Source organism: Canis aureus, chromosome 9 (assembly GCF_053574225.1).
Source record: "Canis aureus isolate CA01 chromosome 9, VMU_Caureus_v.1.0, whole genome shotgun sequence".
Lineage (NCBI taxonomy): Eukaryota > Metazoa > Chordata > Mammalia > Carnivora > Canidae > Canis > Canis aureus.
In genome coordinates this window covers 54,225,389-54,252,748 of record NC_135619.1, presented here as the reverse complement: position 1 = coordinate 54,252,748, position 27,360 = coordinate 54,225,389, and the positions used below count along the sequence as shown (strand labels likewise).

The window sequence follows — 27,360 nt, the reverse complement described above, 5'->3', positions numbered from 1 at the left end:
ATCCCATGGGTGAGAGGCTTAACATCCTTTAAATCCACTCTTCCCATTCCATTAGCTGTCCAAGGCTAACCATACAAGAGACAGGAACCCTTCTGGAAAGGAAAGAAGCCCAAAGGACTGAGGAAGAAGGAAGAAACCACAAAAGCCTGGTGAGCTCCCAACTTTGCCACTCCTGTCTCCACTGTTTGGATGGCAGACACATGATTTCAACCTGGTTGGTCCCTCTTGCAAGAGGGGTATCGTTTTTATTTTATTTTTTTAAGATTTATTTATTTATTTATTTATTTATTTATTTATGAGAGACAGAGACACAGAGAGAGGCAGAGACACAGGCAGAGGGAGAAGCAGGCTCCATGCAGGGAGCCCGACGTGGGACCCGATCCCGGGTCTCCAGGATCAAGCCCTGGGCCAAAGGCAGTGCCAAACCACTGAGCCACCCAGGGATCCCCTCGTTTTTATTTTAAATTAAGCAACTTATGAACCAAGAAGTTTGACACTATCTCACTGCACTTTTTCTATTCTCCAGGGGCTACAGACAACACATTCCCAATATCTAGAGGAGAGGTTATGGAATTGCCTGGAACACACTGTCTGATAGAGCAAAGACACTAGCCCTAGTGTTGCTGACAACCACGAGATTACTAAGGCTTTTGTCTTTCAAGAACTTTGCACCTGTAAACAGAACCACCACAGGAGAACTAAATCAGCAGACAAGAGGCAAAAATGTCAGGAGAAGATCAGATGCATAGAGTCTCATAGAGAAGAAAAAGCTCCTCAGAGTTATATTAGGTACAAAGACACTTAAATAAGAGCCTCAGTAAAACCAAAAGGATCTTAAATGCATTTCATAGCCTACACCAGGAGTTTCACATTGTCTAGAGTTCATGTCCCTGCCTTTCTTTCGTCTCTACCCTCTTTAGGCCCTTCCGTACCCTCACAGAGTATAGCATATTCCCCCCAAAAGAGCTGACACATTCACAGTTTCTAGGACCATGTGCAAAGTAAGTTTTATCATAGAGGAGAGCTCGGCCATTTGGCTGGATAACTGTGAGATCAATTTGTTTTTAAAAGCTTGCTAGTACTGGTTCCTGAGTTAAAAAAATTTTTTTTAATTGGGAAACACATTATTTAGGAACATTATAGACAGTGGTGGAGGTCTGAGAGCAGATATAAATGATGACACATTTAAAGGGGGCCCTGTATTGCTTTTAAATAGGTCACCCAAAGACATCAACTTCTGGAGAACAACAGCAGTAATGACAACCCACTGGCACTGTCAGTTCCCAAATAGATCACGGAGACAGGCCTGCAGAGCCATGCTTTGTCCCTCTCCTCTGTCAGCCACAGCCTGTCACCTGTAACACAGCCCCCCAGTGAGTCACAGCAAACCAAATATCCCAACTTCAGATGGGAAGAGCTCAGGAGGGGGATGGGGGCACCCCCTTTTTACACATCAGCATGTGCCTCTGCATCAACAGCAAACATTTCTAAATGTCCTCTCTCTACCCACTAGACACCCTAGATGCCTCCCCCGCCTTCCCAAATGATATTCCTAGACGCCCTTCATCCTCTACACTCCCTGTCCATGGTTCTTCTTGTCCTGCTGGTTATGAAACGAAGGAAAATGTGTCTGTGATGAAGGGTCATAGGTCACCAGGGACTCACATGTACAGCCAGAGCAACATTGCTGTCAGTGGGCAACAAGTCTTAATGGAGATGGATCCACAGCGATGGGGCTGGAAACTCATAATACTGGAGATTCCTTAAGAAAAAAATCACAAATGCAAAAGTAGGTACGGCACCTTGGAAGGGACCACGTAAGTGAGGATATGTGAAAGGTCTTGTTTTGTGGTGAATCCGTCTCTGTAATAATCTCCCCTCCCCCACACACAAAGGGAAAGAGAAGAATAAACACAGAGAAAGAGAGTTTGGTTTTGTTATCTGTGAAGACACTCAGAAGGCAGCAGCAGAGCAAGAAGGAGTCAGACAGGGTAATCCAGGAACTCCACACCTTTTACCGCCAACCCTGGGTGGGGTGCTGGGCAATTCCTGGTAACTGGGAAACCAAAGGTAAGTCTGAAGAGGTCATGCTGTCCGGCGATGCTCCAGTGCGGTGTAGCTCCGTGCAGTGTGCTCCAAATGCCTCAAGACCCTTGGGTCCAATCCCGTCACTTCACTTCAAACCAGGGTCTTGAGGGTGAGAACTGACCACTCAGATACATTCATTTCATGCTCTCCCATTCTCTCATATTCTCTCTTTCTGTCTGTCTAGCAGGAGCAAGACTCCCGGGACTGGCCAAGCTGATAACCTCCTACACCGGGAGTTTGACATTTTGCTTATCACCAGCATCCAGGGAGGCAACACTCCATTTCACGATGGAGACACAGGCCATTTGTGTTAATGAAGGGACCCTAGGAGCAGAAATAAAATGCCATGTTCAGGATCTGGGTTTTCAGGTCCTAGAGAAACCTGCCAAACAGCACCCAAGCTTGCCCTTATACAAGCTCACTGGCCCCTCACCTCGGGTGTGGGTCTCCTCATCTATTCAGTGGGATGGCAAAGCCTGCCCTACCTGCCTCATTGGATTGCTATGGGGGCCAGAACACCACAAGTTTGCAAAGAGCTCTAAATACAGTCCAAGAGGCACAACCATTATCAGTGACTCAATGCTCTTAGGCAGGGGCAAAATGGCAACAAAACTGGATTCCCCTCCTTTTATCTCTGCTATTTCTTAAATCAGGATGAAAGAAAATGGTGAAGATAGGGGTACTCACAGGAAAGCTTCAAACCTTCTGTGAAAACAAATTCACACACAGTTCATTCTCATAAGCACCAGATAAAGAGCCCAGAGTCAGGACTTGTTCTTTCCCAGAGTCTATGTAGATGACTCTATACACTTCATCTCATGTTGTGTTCTCAACAACTCCATGATGTAGGATTTCTTATCCCTGCTTTGCTGCAAGGCAGGATGGTATAGTGGTTACATGTGGGCTCTGAAGCCAGACTGCCTGGATACAAACCCCAGCTCTGCCTCTTATTAGCCATGTGACCTTGGATGAATTATTTAACTCTTGTCCCTCAGCTTCCTTGTCTACAAAATAAGAATAATAGTGTGTCGAGTGGCTAATTCCTACAAAGCAGTCAATTTAGTGCAGGTATGGAGCAAGTACTCCTTGAATGTCAGCTGATATTATTAATTATTATTATTATTGATGAGACTACTGAAGCTTCCAAAACCTTCTCCAAAGACACACAACTTGTCAATAGACAAGCCCAGATTGATGTCCAATCTTTTTCCCTTCAGAAGCCATGCACTTAACACCTATACTAAACCTTGTTCAAGTTCCAAATTTCTCTGCTCCTCATTTTCCTCATCTGTAAAACGAGGCTGGTGAATGATATCAACCACACAGGAGTGCCGTGAGGGTTAGATGAAACAATGAATATAAAGCACCTAGGTTGTCAGGAACATGGTGGCATTTAATAATAGCAATACTAACATCATTATTATTTTTATCCAAGGAAGGGTACCTGACCCTCACAGCTCTGCCCTAAAGCCTCTTACTCCATTTCCACCTCTGGGCCTTGTCACACTAGACACGCACTGCAGGGCAGTAAGGGAGAGCATGTTAGTCCTATCCTCCAAGCACAGCCCATACCCCATCACTTCTGTCCTGTGAAGGGGGCAGAGGACCCAGCTGATGGGCAGCTGCCTCAGGAACTAGAAAGCATCTTTCCAGGGCAGCCTGCAAAGGGAGATAGGGGCCATGAAGATAATTAGCCCCCAGTGCTGGGCCTGTGGTGTCTCATTACCAAATGCAAATGCAAGCTCACGTGCCACTTGAAGGCTCTTGGCAAAATGCCTATGTGACCCCAACCCTGCTGAATTTGGACGAAGCATTTACCCAGCGTCCATCCCCTTTGCAGCCTGCAGCTGGTGTGCGGACTGCAAAGGGAGAAAGAAGGCTGTTCTCACCCCACTGAAGGGGGAACAAGGAAAAAGGGTCTTATTTCTTTAAAGGAGGCAGAGATGCTACTGGGGAGGGGGGTATAAAAAAATTGCTCTTCCCTCTGCAGTTAAAAGAGGGATAATTGGTGCAAGTGGCGGGCGGCTGCTCTGTCATTTAGCATACAGCATACCCAGGAAATCTCACTTGGTAATCAGGAGAAGAGGAGGAAAAAGGAGCAATCAGACCCCTATTCAGGCTCCGTTTAGCGACAGCCCCTGCTGGCTGGCTGGGCTGGTCCCACCTAACGCCTGAATGCTGGGTGGGAATCAAGTCTCAGAAGCCGCAGTTCTCCTTTGTGCAATGTTGTAAGGACTTGCTTCTGTGCTACCGTCTCCACACCAGGGAGAAGGATTCTGCAAGGAGACAGTCTTGACTCTGATTACTCACTGCTTCCCCTGCAGCCCCCACTCCCATCCCCAGGCCACACAGGGTTGACACAGGTTAGAAGAACAAAGACGTGTTACAATTCAGGCAGGAAGTGCACAGAGGAGGAGGGGAGGGGGGTGTCTGTGTTTTTACACAAATGCCCAGAACAGAAGGATCAGCTGGGCCATGGTGAGTACCTTAACTACAGCATCCTTTGTCTTTGGCCCTTGGTAAATCCTCAGGGGCAAGTAGTCTCTTGGTATATACCATTCCATTCCAGTTCTGGCTTTGATAAATGGGGGAAGAGTCACAAAATTCTCAATAAAAAAGAAAAGTAATTGAAATTCACTTTCAGGAAGGCATACCAAGGCCACACAGTGGTGTTGAGTCATCAATCCAATCAACCTGGGTAGGGTGTCAGCTTCAGACAGCAGGAGGGATGGGAAGGGGAGGCCCTTGGATACCATTCGACAGTATACTTGTAACAAGGCTCTGGCCCCTACCACCAACGCAACGCCCACCACTATATCTCACTGTAGGATCGCAACACTGGAAAACTTGAGCTGAGACTCTAGACAGCAGCTTCTGGTCTGGGCATCTGCCCAAGGCAGCAGGAGGAGATAGCAGACAATGAACTTTGTTTTTTCCCGACTAAATAGGACCTCATGCCTCTTGACCACACAACTGGTATGTGACGTAGGTAGACCCATGTAATGAGACTTGGAAGGAGAAACCAACAGGTGATGCTTTCTCCATATCTTTCCCTGACTGACTCCATACTACATGAGCTCTTCAGTAAGACTGGTACTGAAATGCACACACCTCAGGAGAGAATCATTTCTTCATGACCATAAGATTGTTAAGAAATTCAATACATGCACATTCATAACTAAGAATGGTTTAAAAATAAACAATCAATTTTAAACATATTTCAAGGTAATAGTAAACTCTCAATGACCCATGAGGGGACAGGTCTCTTGGGGGAGCTCAGGAATCCCTCTTCATTGCCCAGTGAGCTTCCAGGCCACCCGTAATGGGACAGACTGGGCTAGACCAAAACCAGTGAATATGCTGTGCCAGAGCTGGACTATAGTCCAAAACAGATATGCATAATTTTAAAGTCATTATGAACTACTTGGCACTTCTTCTGTCCTCCAAGACCCATACTAAGAGGGTAAGATTAAATTTCAACATGAACAAGTCTGAAGTTGAGCACCAAAGCATTTTATTTATAAACATAACACCTAGAAGTAAAATTCTGGGACTTCTTCTCCATCACATGCCAGAATGTTCCATGTGACCATTAATTAGGTTGGAAGCCTTGGAATGAAGTTTTCTCAAGTAGGCTGTGTGGAGTTCAGCCTGCAGCCAGAGTGAGTAACATTTCACCACATGAAAGAAGACACTGAGTCCACAACCTCTGACTTCTTGGCCCAACTTGCTCACACAGCTATCTCTGGTGTCTTCTGGGTCTTTCCTAGAGAAGATACCCAATGGGGATCAAAACAGCCCAAAGCACATAAAGGAGATGGGCCCATCTGTGCATTCTTCCCAGGGTGCAGCATGAAGACATTTTGTAGCCATCATGGCATGGAAAGCCAGACAGGCCAAGCAAACATCAATGCCGCTGGCATGCTAGAAGCTAATGGACCACAGAGAGTGCCTCCAACAGGCCCTGACCATATCCATCTGAAGCTGCAGGAGCCCTCCCAGCTCTTCCTGCTCTTGAACTGCTAAAGCATGAAGTACAAAACGGATCTTCCATACTGGATGCAAGCCCTCATACAATCAAATGTCAAGTCCTAACCTACAAACTGGGATAATCAGATGCCTAGCCCACAGCACTAACTGCTGGGAAGAAGTACCCTGGTTTCAGGTCTATGATATGTTCAATTTAAAGGGGGCAGGGAGGGGAATGGATGCCCCATACTACCCACTTCACCATGTCATCTTCAGGAAAATGGATAAGCATTTGTTTAGGCTATTTTTACTGTTTTGTGCAGATCTACTTGACACTTAGCAGCTACTGTAATTTTTTCCCCGTAATATTTTACAGATGAGTGTCCCTCCCCCAACCCCACACACCCTGCCTACTATCTAAGAGTTAACTATGTGTGGAGAGAACAGATCTTTTCTAAAAGCCTGTGGTGTGTTTTTTTGTGATTGATTAGACACAATGACAAGTACCAGGATCAACAGGCTCCAAGTTATCAACAGTCAGTTCTGATACCTCCCTCAACAACCACCCTGACCTCAACCTTTGCACTGCTCTGTTCCAAGCCAACCAAGTGTTACTGTTACTACAGAGTTCATTTACTCTATTTATGTATCAGGAGAATAAATGAGCTGTGCTGTGTGTTTCCCTTCTTCAGATAGAGGTATCAATCCACAGCAACTAGATGATCTGAACCCTGCAGAAAGAACTATTATTGAAATATCCATGTTGTATTTAGCTATTAAAAGATTGTCTACAATCTGCTCTAAAGAAATACCACTAGAGACCTGAAACACTACACACACACACACACACACATACACACACACACCAAGAGAGAAAAGACAAATTGTACACATACACAGTATAGAGATTCTTCCTTCAGAAAAGTGCTGATCCAGACCTGCCCAGAGGAAATGAGTTCTTTTTAAACACAAAAAATGCAATCAGGGGTAATCAGCAAGTTAACAACACACTTGCAAACACCCTAGTCCGTAGAAAGGAAGAATGTCAGCTTTCAATGCAAGTTCTGAGAACAGAACAGATCCTTTGGACGAATGAGAAAACAAGTGATCATGTCAGCGTCTTCAGGCAGAACTTTCTCCAAAGCCAAGAAGCTTTGGAACAGCAGTCAGCTCCAGAAGGCACCTGCTTATAAGAAGTGCTTCAATAACCACATTCCCAAAGTGGCTTTGTGGGTTGGGGTTGCCTCGGCTCCTCTTCCCCATCCGCTTTTCCAATAGGTTCCATGGGGAAAAAAGAAGCCAAAAAAAGATGGCATGCATGTCTTGAATCTCCTTCTCCTGCAGCCCATCCACAGGAAGGAGATGTATTGCTCAGCGCAGCCCAGCCAAATTAAGTAGCAGCAGAGACTTGGGGAGGGCTCCTGCAGGAGCCCCCATACAACCTATAAAGGGGCCCCCAACAAGACCCCTCAAAGTATCCTCGTTTCCAGCATGTATCACCTGTGAAATAAACTGTTTTGATTTGTAAAAAATTTAATAGTAGTGACTAAAGTTCATATCAATTACAACCCATTTTAGGCTGGGTGGGCTGTTGTGGGACAATTTCAGGAACACCTGCATATACCATATTTAATTACAAACTGCAAGGCAGGGACCTCACCAGAAGGAAGAAATCCTGGGAGTCAGTGCTGAGACACTCCTCTGATCCCACCTCCCTGACCTCCCTTGCCCTATTGGTTCTTAATCTCAGCTGCATAATAGAATCAACTGGGGGAGTTTAAAGATATACAGATGCTTGAATCCCGCTCCCCAGAAAATTCTGATTGAATTGGTCCATAGGGTGGCTCAAGAGTTTTTAAACTTCCCCAAGTGATCCTAATATGTGCAGCCATGGTTGAAAACTACTGTTCTGCCCTATACCATCGCATCACCTCCATGGAGAGAAAATGAGATGGCAACACATTTCCAGAAGAATCCAGAATTTGACTCAAAAAGAATAGGAGAAAATCAAATTTCTTTACCTCTTCCTCATCCTAACCTCCCAGCACACATATTCCTATGGTCAGTTCTCACATTCTTTGTCACTTCAACATTTCCTCCTGCTCAGAGCTAGGCCTTCAATGAGTCCTGGCGTCCAGGAATCGGGATTTTAAGTATTTGTCAAAGTGGGGTCTAGACTACTTCTCTCACATCAATCCCAGTTAGAATTTGGTGAATGAAATGAGGGCAGTCTAAGCCTTTGGGCATGAGTCCCCCCTTCACTCTCCCTAGGAAGTTACAGGTGAACTTGGGAGTCTCTCCAAGGCTATGCTGAGTATTGGCAGCTCCCTCAGGGGCTTAGCTAGACAAGAGTCTCGTCAGTCTCTGTGCCTTCCTGTACCATTCTCAGTACATGGAGAGGTGAAAGGAGGACAGGAAAGAAGAACCTCATATGAAAAATCCTGCTGCTAGAATGAGGTGGTGAGTAGGCCCATCCCCAGATGCCTCATCCACCCTGAAGACACTTCCTCCAAAAACTGTGGGAGGAGGAGCAAATGGAAGGGCTGGGAAGACAGTGGGCCAAGCATGACCAACAATCCACCCACCCTCATTCTCCTTTGCATGGACATTCTTCATCCTGGGGGTTAAGATGGAAGTGATGGGGAGTTTCCTAACCATTCCAAGTGTCCAGCTCTCAAGGGATCAGGAGGTAACCAGCCATTTTGCCCATTTCTGTTGGATTTCTTGCTCTACACTGACCCTACTAAGCTGTGCTGCAGTGGAAGGGGCCAAGTTGGGGCACACATCCAGCAGTCCACTCCATCTAGCCCTTTGAGTACAGCCCAACATTTAAGTAAAGAGCCCATGACTGAGCAGCCAGGATCCTCTTCTTGCTGAGATGTAGAGGGTTTTCCATTGAAGGCAATCAAAGGATTTCTACCACCTCCTCAGGGAAAGGAACCGAATTATCTAATATGTAACTAAAGATGTCCTTCAACAATAGCATTGGTTTCTATCAAGGATCTTGGCCCTCACACAACCCAGTGGGTGGTCTCTAGTAAGAGAGGGCTAGGGAAGAAAGTCTTACCTTCTGAGCAGAGCTTGCCACCATAGCCAGTGGTAGAACAGTCACAGGTAGGGTGGCCATCCAGGAGAAAGCAGATCCCACCATTTTCACAGGGACGCTCGCCACAGGGTTCCTCGGCATCCAACTGGACACCCTGGCTCCCCAGAAGCCGAGGCTCTGAGTTGCCATACTTGAGATCCAGGATTAATCCTCTGAAGCCCGGCATGGCCTGTACTCCATCAAGGGTCAGGGCAGAAGGTCGTATGTCCGAGGGGATTCCTCCAAGGAACAAGTCACTGACCACATCCATGTAGGGCCGCTGGGGCTGTAGCTCGGCCGCCTGGCCCTCGCCATCAAGCACCAGCACCGTGCGCAGGTGGTCGCGGCTCACCATGACAAAGTGCCAGCTGCTGTCATTCACCTGCTTGTTGGACAGCACAGAGGTCTCCGCACAGTCCATGCTGAAGCGGAGCTGCACGCGGCCATCCACCAGGGAAAGGCAGAGGAAGTCACAGACGCCACCATCATCCAGGTAAAGGAGCAGCCCCGTGGAGACGTTGGTCTTGAACTGGAAGCTCAGGTCGCTGCGTGTGCTGGCATCCCAGCGGAGGTAGCGGGCCCACTGGTTGGGGAGGCCCATGAGCTCGAGGCCCAGGCAGAGGCCCAGCAGCGACCCCAGCAGGACGCTCACCTTCAGGGTGAAGAAAACCGATTGCACGGGAAAGCTCATCGTGGCTGCCAGGTCTGAGCCCAGAGGAGCAGACTGGCAGGGAACGGCCCTCAGGGGATGATCCCCCTTGGCAGCGGAAGGGAGAGAAGAGGAGACAGGCCAGGGGACAGAGAGCACAAGAGACGAGATGAAGGAGGCACACACACAAATATCCAGAGGGTGAGGAAGAAGGAAAGTGAACAAGACGGCCCCAGACGGGCGCACAAGCAAGAAATTCAATAAAAAGGCAGAGGGAAAAGGCAAGGCAGCAGAAGGGGAGGGGGGGAGTCAGGTGGGAGAGTGGGGGACTAGTGTCAGGAGCAGTGTCTTTCTCCAAGAAAAGATCTCAGCTATCCATGTGGATCCGGAGGCCTTGATTCGAGGAGGAGGTGAAGGTACACGGCGGGTGGAAGCCTTCAGCAATGTGCTCCTCCCGGTGGACCCCCACACACCCCAGCCAAGGAGGCCGGGGAGAGGGCTGGGGTGGGGGTGCCGTGATGGAGGAGGCGTCAGCAGTGAGGTGAGGCAGGTGAAACGCAGAAACAGGCCAAAGACCAGCCCTGAGGTTTTACCGCCTAGCAGTGGGGGGCTGCAGGGAGCAGGGCAGCCCAAGGCTGAGTGCTCAGGCACAGCAGGGCCCAGGGCAGAGCCGAAGCAGCTTCAGGCTTCATGGTGCGGGCCAGAGGCAGTCCTGCCCATAACCTGCCTCCCAGGACTCCAGAAAAGGACCTGCAGAGAGAAAGGGGGTAGGCAGAAAGAAGAGAAAGATTAGGGCAGGGGCATGAAAATATTGCACCTTATTTCACAAATATTGATAGATTGCTGACTACAAGCCAGGCTATTCGAATGATTCCCACAATGCCTAGTGCAGGAAGAGAGGGAGAAATAGGAGAGGGGGAAAAAGTTAAAAAGGAAAAAAATAAACAGGAGAGAGGGCTCAGGTTCTTCCAGAGCCGTGGCAGGACCCTGAGCTCAGTGCCTAATGACTAATGATGCACAAGGTTTTTCCATATGCAAAAATAGTATAAAACTCCCAAAGCCATATCAGCACATTTTTACAATATCATATCACAGGGTCACATAGCTAAAATTTATTTTTAAGTGCTAATATTTTATACACTCAAATGCACACACATAATTTTAACTATTTAATAAAAGGCATGAAATGACGCAGATTTCTTTTTAGATTTTTTTCTTTTTCAATTTGACAAACCAATGCCTGGGTATAGGCAGCCTAAGACAGATTCCCACCTTTAAGTTTTTGAAAGAAATATTTATAAAAATCAGCAGAAATAAATTAGAAAGTGAGTAATGAAGAAAATAACTGATCTCTTAATACATGTTGGTGAAAAGTTCTCATAGGAAAAAAAATGTGTTTTGAGACTTAAAGAAAAGCTGTGCTTGAATCCTCGTTCTTTTATGTGGAACTTTGAGCCAATTTCTTAAGCTATTTGAACTTTTATTCCTTCCTTGATAAAGCAGAAGAAAATAGTTTCCTTTTAAGATTGGAGAGAGGATACAATGAAGTCATGTATGAAAAGACCCTAGCATGAGGCCACATACATAGTAGGGACCAATAAAGACTACATTCTTTACTTTCTTATTTCTAGATTGAAAGGGATGGGTAAAAGAGTCATTGATGTGTATCTGTATATGTGTGGATGTCTGTGGAGAAGGGATAGGATTATAAAACCATAAGTACTTTTTAAAACCATAAGTACTTTTTAAAAACTACAGAATGAACAAGAAATGAGCACAAACTAGAACATTTTACATATATTTTATACTGGTTGGAAATGCACCAACACCTAGTCGAGTGGGTCATCTAGATGTTGAAGGCAGACTCTGATCCACTGAGCCAAACGGAGACTTCTTGGTTCACGTAAGAGCAATGAGTATGATTTCTGAAAGCTGTGCAATTGCTGCTTATTAATTGACACATTTGATAATTCATCATAGTCTCTATTAGACCATTACTGACCACCATTTTTATGATGACTGCATTAGCTAAGCTAGTTATTACCCCAGCTTTGAAGAAGAAAATGTTCCTTAACCAGGAACAATCATCTATTCCCACTGAACACACAAACCAAATCAACAAGAGGTTGATTAAATCCAGTGCAAGAAAAGCCTTTATTCTATAAAAGGTTTTATCCAAGTAGTGTTTCCCAAGTGTGGCATGGGTACCTCCTGTAGCACAAAAGATGCTTAATTGGAACACAGACACAGCAGTGTGGAAGTGCCAAATCATATGGGCTTTGTCAGAACCAACTCTTAAAACTTCAGACATTTTTGAGCTGGTTAAGGTCACTTTGGTAGCATGAAGTCAACTATGCTAGGAGTATTTACACCATGGAAATAGTCAAATACCACAAATCTGAGTCTTTGAGAAAGTGAGATTTAAGGAAAGCCTTGAAAGAGAGTGAAGGAATTAGCCATGGGAAGAACGTTCCAGAAGTAACAGCACAAAGCTTTAAGAGTGGAGCAGGCTGGTATGTGTGGAGAACAGCAAGTAGGCTGGTGCTGTTAGAGTAAAGAGTGGAAGACATGAAGCCAGAGGTAGATTCTCAGGTCAGGACCCAGTCTCTGTGAATATGACCATTGTATGAGGTGAGGTATGCCAACCAAGGCAAAAGGTAATATCCTAGGGAGAGAGGAAACCCTGGTCTGAAAAGAAGCCTCCTGGTTTCAACAACTGCCACATTGACATATATCCTTTAATCAAATGGTTGAAAAAGGCCACTTTCAGGGAATGTGCTCAAAGGACAGCTGCTCCTCTGTCCCCTCCCCCCCCATCACAGGTTTGATTTAGATAAGTGGGAAGAGGCAAGAAAAGAGGGAACAAGGCAGGTGTGAGCAGAAGAAATAAGCCTCTTCTAGGGAGTACTCTAATTCTGGAGTTATTGATGAGCCAAGAATATAGAAACCACACACCCATAATGGAGTCCAGGATGGATAAGCTCCAGAGGCTTGGGACAACATTCTCAGTAAAGGTACCCTGGCTGCTTCACCTCTTGGGGGAGCATCCCTCTCCACTCCCTGTCCTGCCAGTTTAGACCAAGGAGTCCATTGGCTTATAGGCAAAGCCTCAGATGGCCAAAGCCAGTGAGGCCTTCTGTGAGAAGAAAAGACACAGAGATGGAGGGCCCAATATTATGGATGAGTAGGGACATGAGAAACACTTGAAACATCAAGACTGGTCTATACTATTTATCAATTTACCTCTGAGCCTCTGAAAGTCACTTATTTGTCTGTATAAATTAAATGATTTGCTCAATTCAATCTGTTTATTGAGCTCTGATTCATTCCAGACACTGTTCTATCAAAGCAGAATAAGAAATCATTCCTACCCTCAAGGGCATCAAAAAGTAGTAGGGTCAAGTGTGCTTCAGAGACACAAAGCACAGTGACAAAGAGCCTAGACTCTAGAAGCTTGATAGGAAGCTCCCTATGGGCAGGGTCTGCTTCACCATGGTGCCTGCCACAGGGCCTTGGCAATGGAGTGGGAGCTCAGGAAACATATGTAGAGAATGGAAAGTGAAAACAGAAGCTGATAAACATCCGTGTGGATCATCTGACTTCTGTTCAATGCAGTGGCCACAACACCACCCCACTTTATATGACAACAGCAATCCTGAGTCCCCATACTTCTCTGGATGCCAACCTCTGGATGATCCCAAAAGGCAAAGTAGCACATGTCTAGTGATCTGAAGAAATTCAGGAATTAAGAACTAAGAATCCCAGGAACACTCCCCTATAAGGAGGATCATGGGAACTTTTCTAGCCTGTTCTGGGGTAACGGCTCCACCCTGCCTGCTGAGTCTCTCACATCAGATTCACATTCCTTCCCTCCAGTACAGAGGTATGTCCAACACTCAGACACCAATGTCCTCCTGCCTGCATTGAGGGAGATTCAGAAAGGCTGGCTGTGGGACACCGGAGTGACTCAGCAATTGAGCAGCTATCTTGGGCTCAGGGCGTGATCCCAGAGTCCAGGGATTGAGACCCACATTGGGCTCCCTGCATGGAGCCTCCTTCTCTGCCTATGTCTCTGCTTGCCTCTCTCTCTCTCCCTCTCACTCTCTCTGTCTCTCATGAATAAATAAATAAAATCTTAAAAAAAAAAGAGGGGGGGGAATCCCTGGGTGGCGCAGCAGTTTAGCGCCTGCCTTTGGCCCAGGGCACGATCCTGGAGACCCGGGATCGAATCCCACGTCAGGCTCCCGGTGTATGGAGCCTGCTTCTCCCTCTGCCTATGTCTCTGCCTCTCTCTCTCTTTCTCTCTCTGTGTGACTATCATAAATAAATTTTAAAAAATTAAAAAAAAAAAAAAGGCTGGCTGAGGAAAACCAAGTTTTCTTTGCCACAGGTGCCAGGCAAAATCTGATTTCAGGACTGGTAATATCAGAATTGGGTTTATCTAGACTCGACACCCTATGTCCTGCCCTTCCATTGTGTTCTTTGATTGTGGACATTCTCACAGCCTCTGAGAAACTTCGAATATGGCCAAAAGCTAAAGATGACCTTACATTAAGTAGTACAGGTCTCAAGCCAACCGCCCTGATGTTTATTCTAGCCTTCTCTAGCCTTCTAGCAGAGCTACACAAGGCTCAAGACATGGGAAAATGGGAGCAGGGACCCCTCTCCATCCAGTCAGCCAGCTTCAACCATGTCTTGAGTCTTAGGATGGGCCTGGTAGCTATAGGTACAGGTGGTTTGCCCCAGGACCTGCACGGAGGGCCTGGGCTGGTGTAGAAGGGCAAATGCTCATCCGTTATGTGGGAATCTAGCAGGAAAGTGAGTGACATTATCTAATTGCCAGGTAGTTTATATAATTATCAAATGGCACACTTTTTACATGGGGTCAACATCTTTGCAAATGTCTCACAATCGGCTGCTTGGGAGGCAGGCTGGCCCCTCTCACAACTCTGACACGCCGGCTATTTGCCATTGGCCTCGCTTGGAAGAGCTGGCTGCCATTTTCTCTTCCCACTTGCTCTCTCCAGTTCCTCTATTCTCTTGAGACAGACCCAGGAGAAAGTGGGGCCTGTGTCTAGAACCAGGATGGGTGTGTGAAGACATGATGATGACTTTCCTCATGCCTAGCACTTGGTGGTATGCCACAGTCCCAGATTGGGCTTGGCATTTTTCCCTTGAGAATTCTCATCAGCTTCCTTCTTACTCCCTTCAGGAGAACCATAAAATCCATATAATGGCTTACTATTGGTTTTACTCACCTCCTCTCTTTACCACATCCCTCACTCCACTTTGAAACTAAAATACTTTTCACCATCAATCTCCATCCTGGTCTTTCAGGCAGAGTTTATGCCAATCCCAGATCCTGCAACCCAATTTAGCCAATTAGGACATTGCAATCTCCTGCCATAGTGATTAGTTTAGGGATCAGCCTGCCACCCAAACAGAGTGGAGACTTTTACTGGAATTGAGACTTGAGACTTTTACTGGAATTATTGAGAAAAAGGTCCTCTCTTCTCACCATGCTATCAAACTATTAGAAAGAAGCCCAGAGTTGGTGATAGAAACCAAGATGACCTTATCTAAAAATAAAGACAGCAAAGGAAAAAGCAGAGTCAAGAGAGGAAAAAGACAGATTTCTAGTGATGTTTTAGCACCTAGTTGCAGACAAGCCTAAAGCCCATGTCCAGTCGATCCTGGGATTTCCATTATATGAGCCACTTTTTTTTTCTTTAGCTAGTTTAAATTGGGTTACTGAACCTTCAAAAACACTGTCATTGACATATTGAGAGAAGCTTTCATTTCATATAAATGAAATGAAATATACCTGTCAGGACTCTCTGCAACCTGAGACACATATTGGATGTCTCATCCCAACCACCAATGCTCCACATTCCCATTTGTCCATGTCCTTGGGTGAAGGCATGCCCTAGGATAGGATATGGGCATGCCCTACTCCTAGGTGCTTTGAAGGGGGATACAGGCTTGCTCTTGTACAACAGCCTCAGAGATCCACTAAGTCAACTAAACTGTGCCCCTCCTGACACTACACAATTAGGGCAGCCTCACATGCTTAGGCCTCTCTACCTTAATGCAACAGTACATACTCAAATACTCTACAGCATGCCTGTAGAGGGAGGTGAAGGCATGAATTCTCTCCAAAGCATGAAAGCTGTTCAGGGTAACAATGTACAGCATAGGACTTGACATCAGGCAGAGCTGGACTTAAACCCAGACTCATTATTACAGCTACTTAGCTCAGGGCAACTTTCTGACCCTCTATTTATTCATCAAAAAAAAAGGAATGATAATATCTATCACATTGGGTAGTTTTGAATTATATTAAATTGTAAAAAATATAGAGGTACAACTACTTCTAGGAAATTGTGTGGTAGTAGCTACTAAAGCTGAATATTTCTACCCCTTGACCCCATGACTCCCTTCCTAGGTATACACCAACAAGAGGTGCTTACATATGTCCAACCAAAGATATGCAAGACAATGTTTATAACAATGCTATTCATAATAGCCAAAACATAGAAAATAACCAAATGTCCATCTGCACTAGAATGGATAAATCAATTGCAGTCTATTCATACAAAATGGTGAAGTGCCAAGAGAATGACTCGTCTTCATCTCCAGATAGCAATATGGCTGAATCTCACAGAAGAGCACATATTGAATGTGTTCCATTTATATAAGGTACAAAAAGAGGTAAAATTACTCTCTACTGTTAAGTACCAGAACAGTGGTCACCCTTGGGCCAGTTGCTGACTAAAAGAAGGCAAAGGGGTAAAGGAGTTCCATTTCTGGATCTGGGTGATGTTACATATTGGTCTCAGTTTGTGAAAATGCAGAGGTTGAGCGAGATGTATCTACTTTTCTGTACATATGTTATTCTTAAAGTCAAAGACAATCCCTTTTCTGGAAAATGTAAGCAAACATCCACCAGGTCTTCCAAAGGGAACTTACTGTCCTTCTGTCCTCCCAGTCCATACTGTACCTCAGCTCTCTCTTTCACAATTTATTCATACCCAAGAATACCACCCCTCCTTCTATTTTCTCTTCTTCCCCTGAAATCTACTGAACTGAGTTGAGTCTTAAAGGTACCATGGCCACCAATCTTACCCTACCCTCCGTTTGCTGGCCCTACCCCTCCTCAAAAGGGAAGGGATATAAGGAAGGCCTCCAAAGACCTCAACTCCAGTCTATCAAATGGGCATATAGAGAAGTGTGTTTGAAGCTATTGCTGAAAAAAGAACAGCGATGGGGAGAGAATTATTTTAAAGCCTTAAACTATAATACCTTTTTTTAAAACTCAATTTTCCATAAAAACTAAGAAGTAGTCATGTCAGGCTAACCTAAATTCCTTTTCTGTCAAAAATACTAATCTATTATAGTAGAGACACACAGGAGTTATAATACACATGGACTTCAGCCAATCTTTTTGAAAAGTTTCTCACATGAAGAATATAAGGAGGACAGAACCAACAAGATAAGTCACTGACTATACAACAGCATTCAAACAGGGTGAGCAGCTTCTAGTGTGAGGTCAAGCCTTGCCCCATTCCTCATATTCATTAAGAGCTTGGGTGGAACTGGTCATGTTTGTAGGTGACTTGACACTGATAGTCAGTGAGCATTCCAGATGATGCTGAGGGGTCTCAAGAGATCATGTGGGCTTAACAGCTTGTAAGATCATCATGTAGGCTTAAAGAGTTTATAGGACGAACTTTGATGGAGATAAATGAAGAGCTATACAGCTTGATCCTCCAAAATAAACCATCCATAAGCATGGAAGGTACACTTTGTAACAGTATAATAAACTAGAACTGAAGAATCAAATAGACAAGATGAGGCAAGAAAGAATGCATGTGTTCTCTGATTGCCAGATAATAAATGAAATTTTAGATTACATTAATTAAAAAATAACTTACAGGAAAAGGGAGCTGATCATTTGTGTCAATTCAATCATTAGATTTTTGTTCTGAGTCCCACTCTTTGAGAGAGGTTTAGGTAAGCTAATAGGTAGTAAATTGAAAGGAAATCTTCTTATTAACTTTTTTTAGCCATACAGCACCCACGGTATAGTGAGAGATTTAAAAAAGGAATCTCAAACTCTGAAAGGCACTTATATGCTAGTAGAAAGGAAAGACATGAGCCTAAATAATATAAGAAGGTAGATCAAAGCTGAGGGGTAGGGGATCCCTGGGTGGCTCAGAGGTTAAGCATCTGCCTTCAGCCCAGGGTGTGATCCTTGGAGTCCCAGGATCGAGTCCCGCATCAGGCTCCCTGCATGGAGCCTGCCTGTGTCTCTGTCTCTCATGAATAAATAAATAAAATCTTAAAAAAAAAAAAAAAAGCTGAGGGGCAGACTCTATTGACTGTGGGCTCAAAATGGCCATGGTCCATCTCTAGGGTCCAAATAAATACTGGTGGTAGGGTAAATGCCCCTTTCACAGAAGTAAAAGCATGGGCTCTAGAGCCAGACTTCCTATGCTCAAATCCTAGATTCACTATTTGCTGCCTGTGTGACCCTGAGCAAATCACTTGCACTCTGAGTGCCTCAGTTGCTTCATCTATAAAATGTTGATGATGATAAATTAATAAATGAGTTGCCATAGTAAGGTACCTACTACAAGGTAAAGCCCTTAGAACAGTGCTCAGCATGGATAAGTACCAAGTAAATGTTAGCCACCACCACTGCTGTTGCTGTGGTCCTTGATGTTCATACTTTATCCCAGCAGCATGGCTGATGGTGGTACCTCTCACCTGGTCTGCTCAGAGAGAGTAAGCTAGGTAGATGGACACCTTTTAAAATTCATCTTAACGACAGAGACAATGTTAAGACCCATATCTGACTCTCCCTAAATGAGAAACCTTTGGAGGTAGCAGGGTGTTCGGGCTTTCGGAGGCAATTCAGCTGTAGCATGAGCAGTACTTGCAGGGGTCTGAAACATTCTAACATTCGAAGAGAGATCCCACAGGTTCTCTATGGCCTCAAAGATAAGATTTTGCCTAGTGAATAAAGTTAGGAAGGGTATGTGAATCTTTATCTTACACACAGACCACCTCAAGATGAAGTGGGTTTCCCTGTCGCTAGAGATATTCCAGAAGAGGCAGGTCTTTGGAGTTGTGTGTCCAGTACTAAATAAGTCTATGCCTTATTTAATGCAATAAAGTCCAGCAGAACAGGAAGCAACTGGCCTGGTAAAATCAGTGAAGACTTCTCAGAGAAAGGGAACTTACATGGAAACTTGAAGCGTAAGTAGAGCATAGGCAACTGGGAAGGAGAAGTCTGGTGCAGGGGAGACTACTGGATTGAGGGGGTCAGAACCAGACTCTGTCTTTCCACTATTGGCCAAATGACCTCATGGAAAACTATTACCTATCCGATTTTTAGTTCTTCTCTTGCAAATTAAAGAAAACAATGAATACACCTCCCAGGATGTTGTGAACATCGGAGGAAGTAAAGGATTCTCTAAGGTTCATATCAAAAACAAATCATGGTTTTAGTCTCTCCCCTGTCTACCACCACTACTCCATTCCCAAGGGGGCCCTGAATTGTCTCATGGGCAAAACAGAACAAATTCTTGCTCACAGACCACAGGACTCAGCCTTGTAAGGTGCCAACAGCTTCTGCAGCATCCCAGGTGCAGCCAGGAACCCAAGAAACTATTATCATTCGCAATTCAGACTTCTCCCTTATCCCATCCTGTCCCAGCCCGCAGGCCTCTCCAGCCCAGCATTCTAAGCCATGGGTTGGGAAGCCATCTGGCTGTGGGGAGAGTTAATAATTTATAATGGAGATAATCACCCTTCAAGATCCTTACCTCTTGGGACCATTAAAAAGGATTCAATTGAGAATCAGTGAGTTCTTTACATGAGGGGACAGGGAGGAGGGAGGGGAGGGTTGGAGGTGGGGAGGAATGAAGGAGGAGAAAGGGAGGGGGAAAATCAACTAGATGTTTAGTTGATCTGTCCCCCTAAAGGAGGTGGGGAAGAGGGAAATTATTTAGTCCAAGACAATCTTATCCCGCTTTCGCAGCACCAGCCCAGCAAGGGTGCAATTTACAGGTCTTTTCTCCTAGCCAACTCTCTCTATACAAAGGGGAAAAATCAAACACATGCAAGAGATGGGGAGAGAGATGCAGAAAAGAGAAAATAAGCCTGCCCAGCAATCATGTCTGGAGCTGCTGGGATGGCTCTCTCTGTTCTCTTTCCAGGGCACAGTACAGCCCCCACTGTGCTAATTAGTCCCATTACTTGACAAATTCTCCATTAACAAAGCGAGTAGTGCCAGAGCTGGCAGGGGGATGTGCAGAGGCTCCGGACAGACTAAAGCTGTTCAGACCCAGACCAGACAGCCCCCAGCTTCACCACCGGGCAAGTGTGGGGCACAGTCCCATCTGTAGGGTACACCTCAGAGGTGTGAGGTACAGTGCATGCTTCTTCCAGTGTAGTGTAATGGTTGAGAGTGGGAAATGTGAGTGCAGGGAGCAGGGACAGGGACATACCCAGGAATGCCATCTCTAGTAAGGGTTACAATGTGGGTGAGGGCCAAGCCTGGGAGTCTGCGGCAAGCTAAGGGCAGCCTCTGAGAAAAGGGCCAGAGCTGATTGGTATGTCAGGACCAAGGCCAATGGCCATTTGGTCCTCTCATGATTTTGGAAAGCCACTGGAATGACTATTCCATAGTTGTGGCAGCACATGCATTTTATACCACCAGTACTCATATCACACTTACATTGTGCAAGGCATACTCCAAGTATGTTACACTTAAAATCATTTAATTACTACAGAAACTTAAGAAGTGCACCTATTATCATCCCTGTTCTAGAGATGAGTAAACTAAGATCCCCAACAGATTAAATCATGTTTCCAAAGTTGTGCAGTTCATAAGGGGCAGAACTAGGTCTGCTAACAAGTCCATGCCACAGCCCCACGTAATCTACCATAACCCCTTCTCCACCCTCAGGTTCCCCAGCTGGCTCCCTGGCTCCTTGTCAAAACTCCAGACTTGGCCCAGTGACCCAAGGCCTCATAGGGGAGAGCTTTGGCTACACCGATCCATTCAACCCAACCAGTGTTTGTCTCTCTCCCAGACCCTATAACAGCCTCCTACACAGTGTCCCTGCCTTGTCCTTGTCTCTTACAAGATATCTTCTGCATGGCAGTCAGAGTGGCCTTTTAAAATAGAAGTCATCATTCCCTCATTCAAAACTCTCCAATGATTTCTCTACATACTCAGTGTGAAATCCAAAGTCCTTCCAGTCAACATAGTCAATGATATCGTAATAGTGTTGTATGGTGACAGTTAGTAACTACACTTGTGGTGATCAGGGCATAATGTTTAAACTTGTCTAATCACCATGTTGTACACCTGAAATGTGTACAACATTTGTAACATAATGTAGCATTGTGTGTCAACTACACTCAAATAAAAAAAAATAAAAAAAGATAAGTCCACCCTGTCTTCCATAAGACCCTGCATGGTCTGACCACTATCATCTCTCCAAGCTCACCAGCTACTTCTCACCGGGGCCGAGACATGCCGCCCTGTTGGTGTTTCCAGAAATCAGAAAGTACAATCCAACCTCAGAACCCTTGCTTTTGCTGTTCCCACTGCCCAGAATGCCTTTCCCCAAACCCTCTCATGTTGCATTCCTTCTCCCCACAGCCCTCCACTTCGGTGCCTCCCCCTCCAGAACTCTGAGGGGGAAATAATAAAAAATAATAATAATAAAATAACTTTGGGGTACCAGTCAGTACTCTCCAGTCTTTTCACCTACCATACTTAGTGGGAGAAATGTCCTTCCACATCTTCTCATCCTATCTGACAATAGGATATGCAGGTACTTCCACCAAACAACCAGACCTCAGCTCCTACTTTTACTCAAGGAGTCACCATCTGAGAAAGAGAGGTGGCCAGAGGACAGGGATCTAAACCCTGTTGGTGGCCAGGCAGTATACAATGACTCAATGAGCCCACCTATTGCAACACCCCCTAATTCTCACTGACCACTACCCCCACTTCTAGAGGGTATAAATTGTTTCAACCCTCATACTCTGTTCTGCAGAAAGGCATAAGCCCACGAGGCAGAAAGAGAAGGAAGGCTTGGGGCAGCAGCAGAAGATATAGCACAGGGGTAATCTTGGGACTCTCCCCAATCGGGGCAAGTATTAGCGGCTCGTGAGCTGTGAAGGTGGATATGGTACCTGACACAGAGTAAGCCCTGTATGAATGTTTTTTGACTGGAGTAAGGTGAAGAGGCAGATAGAAGTTAGAGGAGAATTCAAGAGAGAGACTTCTGGGTCACACAATTGGTAGACTGGCTCTAGAACTTTACCGTGACAGTGTAAAAGGTAAACCTGCCCACCCCACCACACCTCTACCCAGAGATAAAGAATATCATTATGTCACACTGATTAGCACTAAGTCACTGTTTCTGGGGATCTTGTATTTTTTTATTTATTTTTACATGCATTTAAAAAATTTTTCATAATTTTTAAATTTTAAATTCCATTATAGTTAACATACAGTGTTATATTAGTTTCAGGTGTATGATATAGTGATTCAACACTTCCATACATCACCCAGTGCTCATCATAACAAGTGCACTCCTTAATCCCATCACCTATTTCACCTAACCCCCTACTGCCCCACCTATGGTAGCCATCAATTTGTTCTCTATACTCAAAAGTCTGTTTCTTGCTTTGTCTCTCCTTTTTTTCCCCCTTCACTCATTTTTTGTTGTTGTTTCTTAAATTCCACATGAGTGAAATCACATGGTATTTGTCTTTCTCTGACTGACTTATTTCGCTTAGCATAATACTCTCTAACTCCATCCGTGTCGTTGTAAATGGCAAGATTTCATTCCTTCTTATGGATGAATAATATTCCATTGTGTATATACACCTCATCTTCTTTATCAATTCATCTATCAGTGAATACTTGTGCTGCTTTCATAATTTGGCTATTGTAACTAATGCTGCTATAAACATAGGGGTGCATATATCCCTTTGAATTAGTGTTTTTGTATTTGCAGCAGCACATCAGTCTCATAATCTGGGCATCTTTTAGATAAGGAAGGTAAATATATGAATCCCTCCTTCACATGTCCATAGTACACTAATCAATCACAGAATCTATTGAGCCAGATGGAACCTCAGATCTTTCTCAACCAAACAGCCTAGGCATGTACTACCACTCACCCATCAATACAATGGGCACATGAAATGAAACCTTTGGGCTCATCTTGCAGTAATTAAACACATGTGGATGGTACACAATGGACCCACCGATGCCAGACGCTGCCCTCTAATAGTGAGTTCTTATAGAATGACAGATTTCTCCATCTAGGGTTGCTAATCCAGAATTTTCAATCATTCAAATGCAGTTCCATTATCCTCAAAAGGTTGAAAGTTCAAATCACATTTTTCTCTACGAAGTTCTAGATTTTACTTAACAGTAAAAAGTATTTTAAAGTTTTTAAAATTTAAAAAAAATCAACAATTCCACCATCATGGCTTCAACTTCAGGGCTCTGTGAATAATTCTGGAATGTTTATGTTCTTTTGTATATGATACATTATTATACAATCAGGACTAATACAACCTGTAATTTTGCATTAATTTTCCCACTTTACTTATTAGTATCTATTTATATCTTAGCTTTTAAAACTGTGCTATGCTTGAAAGGTAACAAAACAGCATCTCTTTTTAAAAATACCCTATAGGGATCCCTGGGCGGCTCAGTGGTTTAGCACCTGTCTTTGGCCCAGGGCATAATCTTGGAGTCCTGGGATCAAGTCCCATATCAGGCTCCCTGCATGGAGCCTGCTTATCCCTCTGCCTGTGTCTCTGCCTCTGTGTGTGTGTGTGTGTGTGTGTGTGTGTGTGTGGTGAATAAATAAATAAAATCTTTAAAAAATAAAATAATACAATAATAAAATAAAAATACCCTATAACTCCATCTCTATGCTAAGCCAGGTTGGGCTTTTGTTACTCCAAACCAGAGAAGTCTTTTTATTTGTTCCAAAAGGTGAGTGGCCTAAAGTAGCCAGAGGATGCTAAGAGGTCACAATATGTATTATAGTCAATACAATTCATACTCATTCATTCATTTATTCACTCAACAAGCCTCCAATAAATACCTGTTACTCATGAACCAACCTGTTGGCTGGGCCTTGAAGCCCCGGAGATCCCAGCCAAAGCTTAGGGAGTGAGGGGAAACATATATGTAAACAACAATCATAAGAAGAGGTGATGAGTACTTTAATAAAGATATGTACAAGCATTATATGAGCACAAGAGATGAGCCAGTGACTGGCCAAGAGATAAAAGAAGGCTTCAAAGACTGAGGGGTTTTGCTAGACCAAGTCACAGGGTAGGTATACGGCAGAGGGAAGGCGTGAACAATGGAAGAGAAATGTAAAAGATCAAGGAGTATATAGGAAGCAATAAGAAGTCCTATCTGGCTGGAATGTAGGGTGGATGGGAGGGAAGAGTGAAGGAAAACATTAAGCTAAAAAGTCATGTTGGGGACAGAGTTGCAAAGGTCCTAGGTACCAAGCTAAGGAGGTCTTGGGGAGCCATTGTGTTTTACGTAGTAGGGGAACTGGTTTTGAAACAGAGAGGCCAATCAGCAGATCATTGCTGTTATCCAGAGGAGATAGGAGAAGGGCCTGAACTCAATCCCTATACCATGTCTTAACCCTACATGACCATTCCCATATACCCAAACAGCCACACTGATCCTATACCTAAGACCACATCCAACCAAGTAGATAATCCAAAAAAGGAGAAAGAAGGTAATAACCCTTCTTCTAGATTCAGTGACTTATCCTGGAACTGACTGATTTGTGAATTCTCTATTCTCTCCTATATTGACATGCCCAGACCTCTTAGCTTCTGGCCACATCCTTACACAGCCCAATCTCTTTGTCTCTAAGCCTCCAGAGAGAAAGTCATCTTGGATGCCTCAAATCCTCCCTGGGGTGCAGGGTGCTTAGCTGCTCTGGGGAGAATGGACCAAAAGAGAAGCTTAGTAAATATAAACCAATCATGAAACCTAACATCTACTTCCAACAACCTCAGGACAAAGAATGAACAGATGTCTGAATACTCTGAGTTCTCTGAAAAGCACTTCCTGAACATGGAGGGGGGGATAAAGTCTTGTGCAAGTATGCTCATGAAGTTGGGATAAGAATTACCTTCAGAAGAAATTCTACAAGGATTAGCCCACCAGCACTAGCCTAAACCCACATTTCCTAAATATGCTCCTCAGAAAACCAGTCCCATAAGATGCTCTAAAAACAAAAACAAAATGAAAGGAAAGAAAAAGTCCTCATGGTAAATATGTTTCAGAAGCATTGCTATTTATACAACATTTGTCAATAGCAGAATTCGTATGTGGAAGCCTAATCCCCATTGTGATGATATTAAGACATGGGGCCTTTGGGAGGTCAATAGAACATGAAGGTGAAGCCCTTGTGAAGAGGAATAGGGCCCTTATAAGGGGAGACATCAAAGATCTTGCTTCCTCCTCTCTCTGCTCTTCACCGTGTTTGGATACAAGAGACAGTCATCAACAAAATAGGAAGTGGGTCCTCACCAGAAACCAGATCTGCCAGCACCCTGATCTTAGACTTTGCGGCCTATAGAACTGTGAAAAATAAGTGTTTGCTGTTTAAGGCACCTACTCTCTGATATATTTGTTATGGAAGCCCAAGCTGACTAGGCATCAAACAGCTTTCCCATTTTAGAGATTCGCAATGAACAACAGAATACTGAGGTTCCAAAAAGCCTTGTAGAAACCCGAATGAATCTGGTCAAACCTCCTCCTTTTGCAGGTGAGGCAAACTGAGTCTTGAGCCATTTCCATATAGCTCTGCATTGTTAGCTACAATTCCCTAGGCTGCAAGCAAAGGCAAGTGACCATCTGGCAAGAACTATGTCTTAATCTCTGTGAATACCCAGAGCCTGGCCACCTGCTTGATAGTCAAGAGATCCCTGAATTGTTGTGGACTATGTGACCAAAAGCAAGTTTGGAATTCTTTTAAATGGAGACAGATACACAAGCTCTTAAGTTTATCACTCATCCATTCATCCAAATAAAAATATTTATTGTGCACCTATTACATCCTGTACACGCTGTCAGGAATGGAGATAGAACTAAGAATAAAACAGGCTCAGCCTTTACCTTCAGAGAGCTTACAGCCTAGTAGGGGAGAGAAGTTCAAGAGCACTCAAAATTATTAACAGGCTCTGCAGAGAGAGAAAGTATAGGTTTGAGGTGCTCCACCCCCATCCATCTTTCTCCTAGAGTCTCTCTTTCCAAGGATGGATGTTATTTCTATTACTGGATCTCCATTAAAATAGTTTCCTTCCCACACCCACCCTCTTGCTTCCTTATTTGTAGTACAAAAAAAAAAGTTCCCAACACCCTGTCAGAGTAAAAGCAATTGTGAAATCCCAAGTATAGTATGGAGCTGTGACCGCCTCTCCCTAGAAACATCTCCTCCCCGGGAAGCATCTGCCCTCCTCAGTTAGTCAGAAAGATCCAGCACGCAGAGTCCCATTCAAGGCAATGTGGGGGCTGGTCTTTACAACACCTTCCCAAAATAATAAGTCTCCTGGAGAGTTTACCTTGGGTCAGCCCAAGCACTTCTAGCAGCTGTATGTGTGTATGTGTGTGTGTGTGTGTGTGTCGGTGTGTGCGTGCATCTGTCTCGGTGTCTGTGTGTCTGTGTTCTGCCACTTTTCTTTCTAAGTCTAGGACTGCTCAGGCAAGTGCTCTCTGACTCCAGGTAGCCAGCTGCCTCCCACTGCCTCTATGGAACCCTTCCCTCTGTGGTCTCTGGAACTCCTGCTGTTCATATTTTACTCCTCACAATACAAAACCTGTATCTTCTTAATCAAATAATTTCTTTGCCAAACATTCTCAGTTGGGGCCACTTGTATCTCAGGATGGGAGCAAAGCAGACAGGATCTTTTCCTCCTACTTTTGCCTTTCAAGGGTCCTATGGCATCTGCAACCCATCCTCTCTGCATACCCACAGCGTTTATCGACCACTTGTGGTCAATCAGGTTATTGTGTGAAAAGACTTACTCATCACCCGGATGATCTCCATAGGTGGACTGTACTTACCCACCCCTTGACTTTGGCCAATGAAATCTAGTAGGCATGACAAGATGAAAGGTTTGAAAAGTACCTTTGTACCTCTGCTATCATGATAAAGACAGCCTGGGCTAGTCTGCCAGTCCCAAGAGGTGAATGACCAGTGCCATTCCAGCCAGTTACCCCAATCATGACCAACCTAGATTCGCCAATTCCATCCAACCTGCAGACTCAAGACCAATGAATTACCCAGATGAGTCTGGCCTAAATCAACCATCTCCCAGTATAAAAACTGAATCCATGCTTACTATTACATGTCACCAAGAATTTTTGTGGTTGTTATGTAGTAATAACTGACCAATATATCACCCCAAGATTACTGTCACATTCACTGATATGTTTAACTCCTAGCTAACAGTCCCCTTCTGCACCTTGATTCCAACCATTATG

The 27,360-nt window shown here is 44.6% G+C and overlaps 1 protein-coding gene across 19 annotated transcripts in view; it reads right to left on the bottom strand.

The window, feature by feature from the left end:
* The window catches only part of NRXN3 (neurexin 3), a 1,534,711-nt gene that overhangs the window by 1,460,795 nt on the left and 46,556 nt on the right, over positions 1–27,360 (bottom strand). For all 19 annotated transcript variants that reach the window (XM_077910198.1, XM_077910203.1, XM_077910191.1 and 16 more), the window contains exon 2: positions 9,125–10,541. In XM_077910198.1, the coding sequence (XP_077766324.1) occupies positions 9,125–9,833 (709 nt within the window). In that variant the 5' untranslated portion in view covers positions 9,834–10,541. The remainder of the gene's footprint in view (positions 1–9,124; positions 10,542–27,360) is intronic.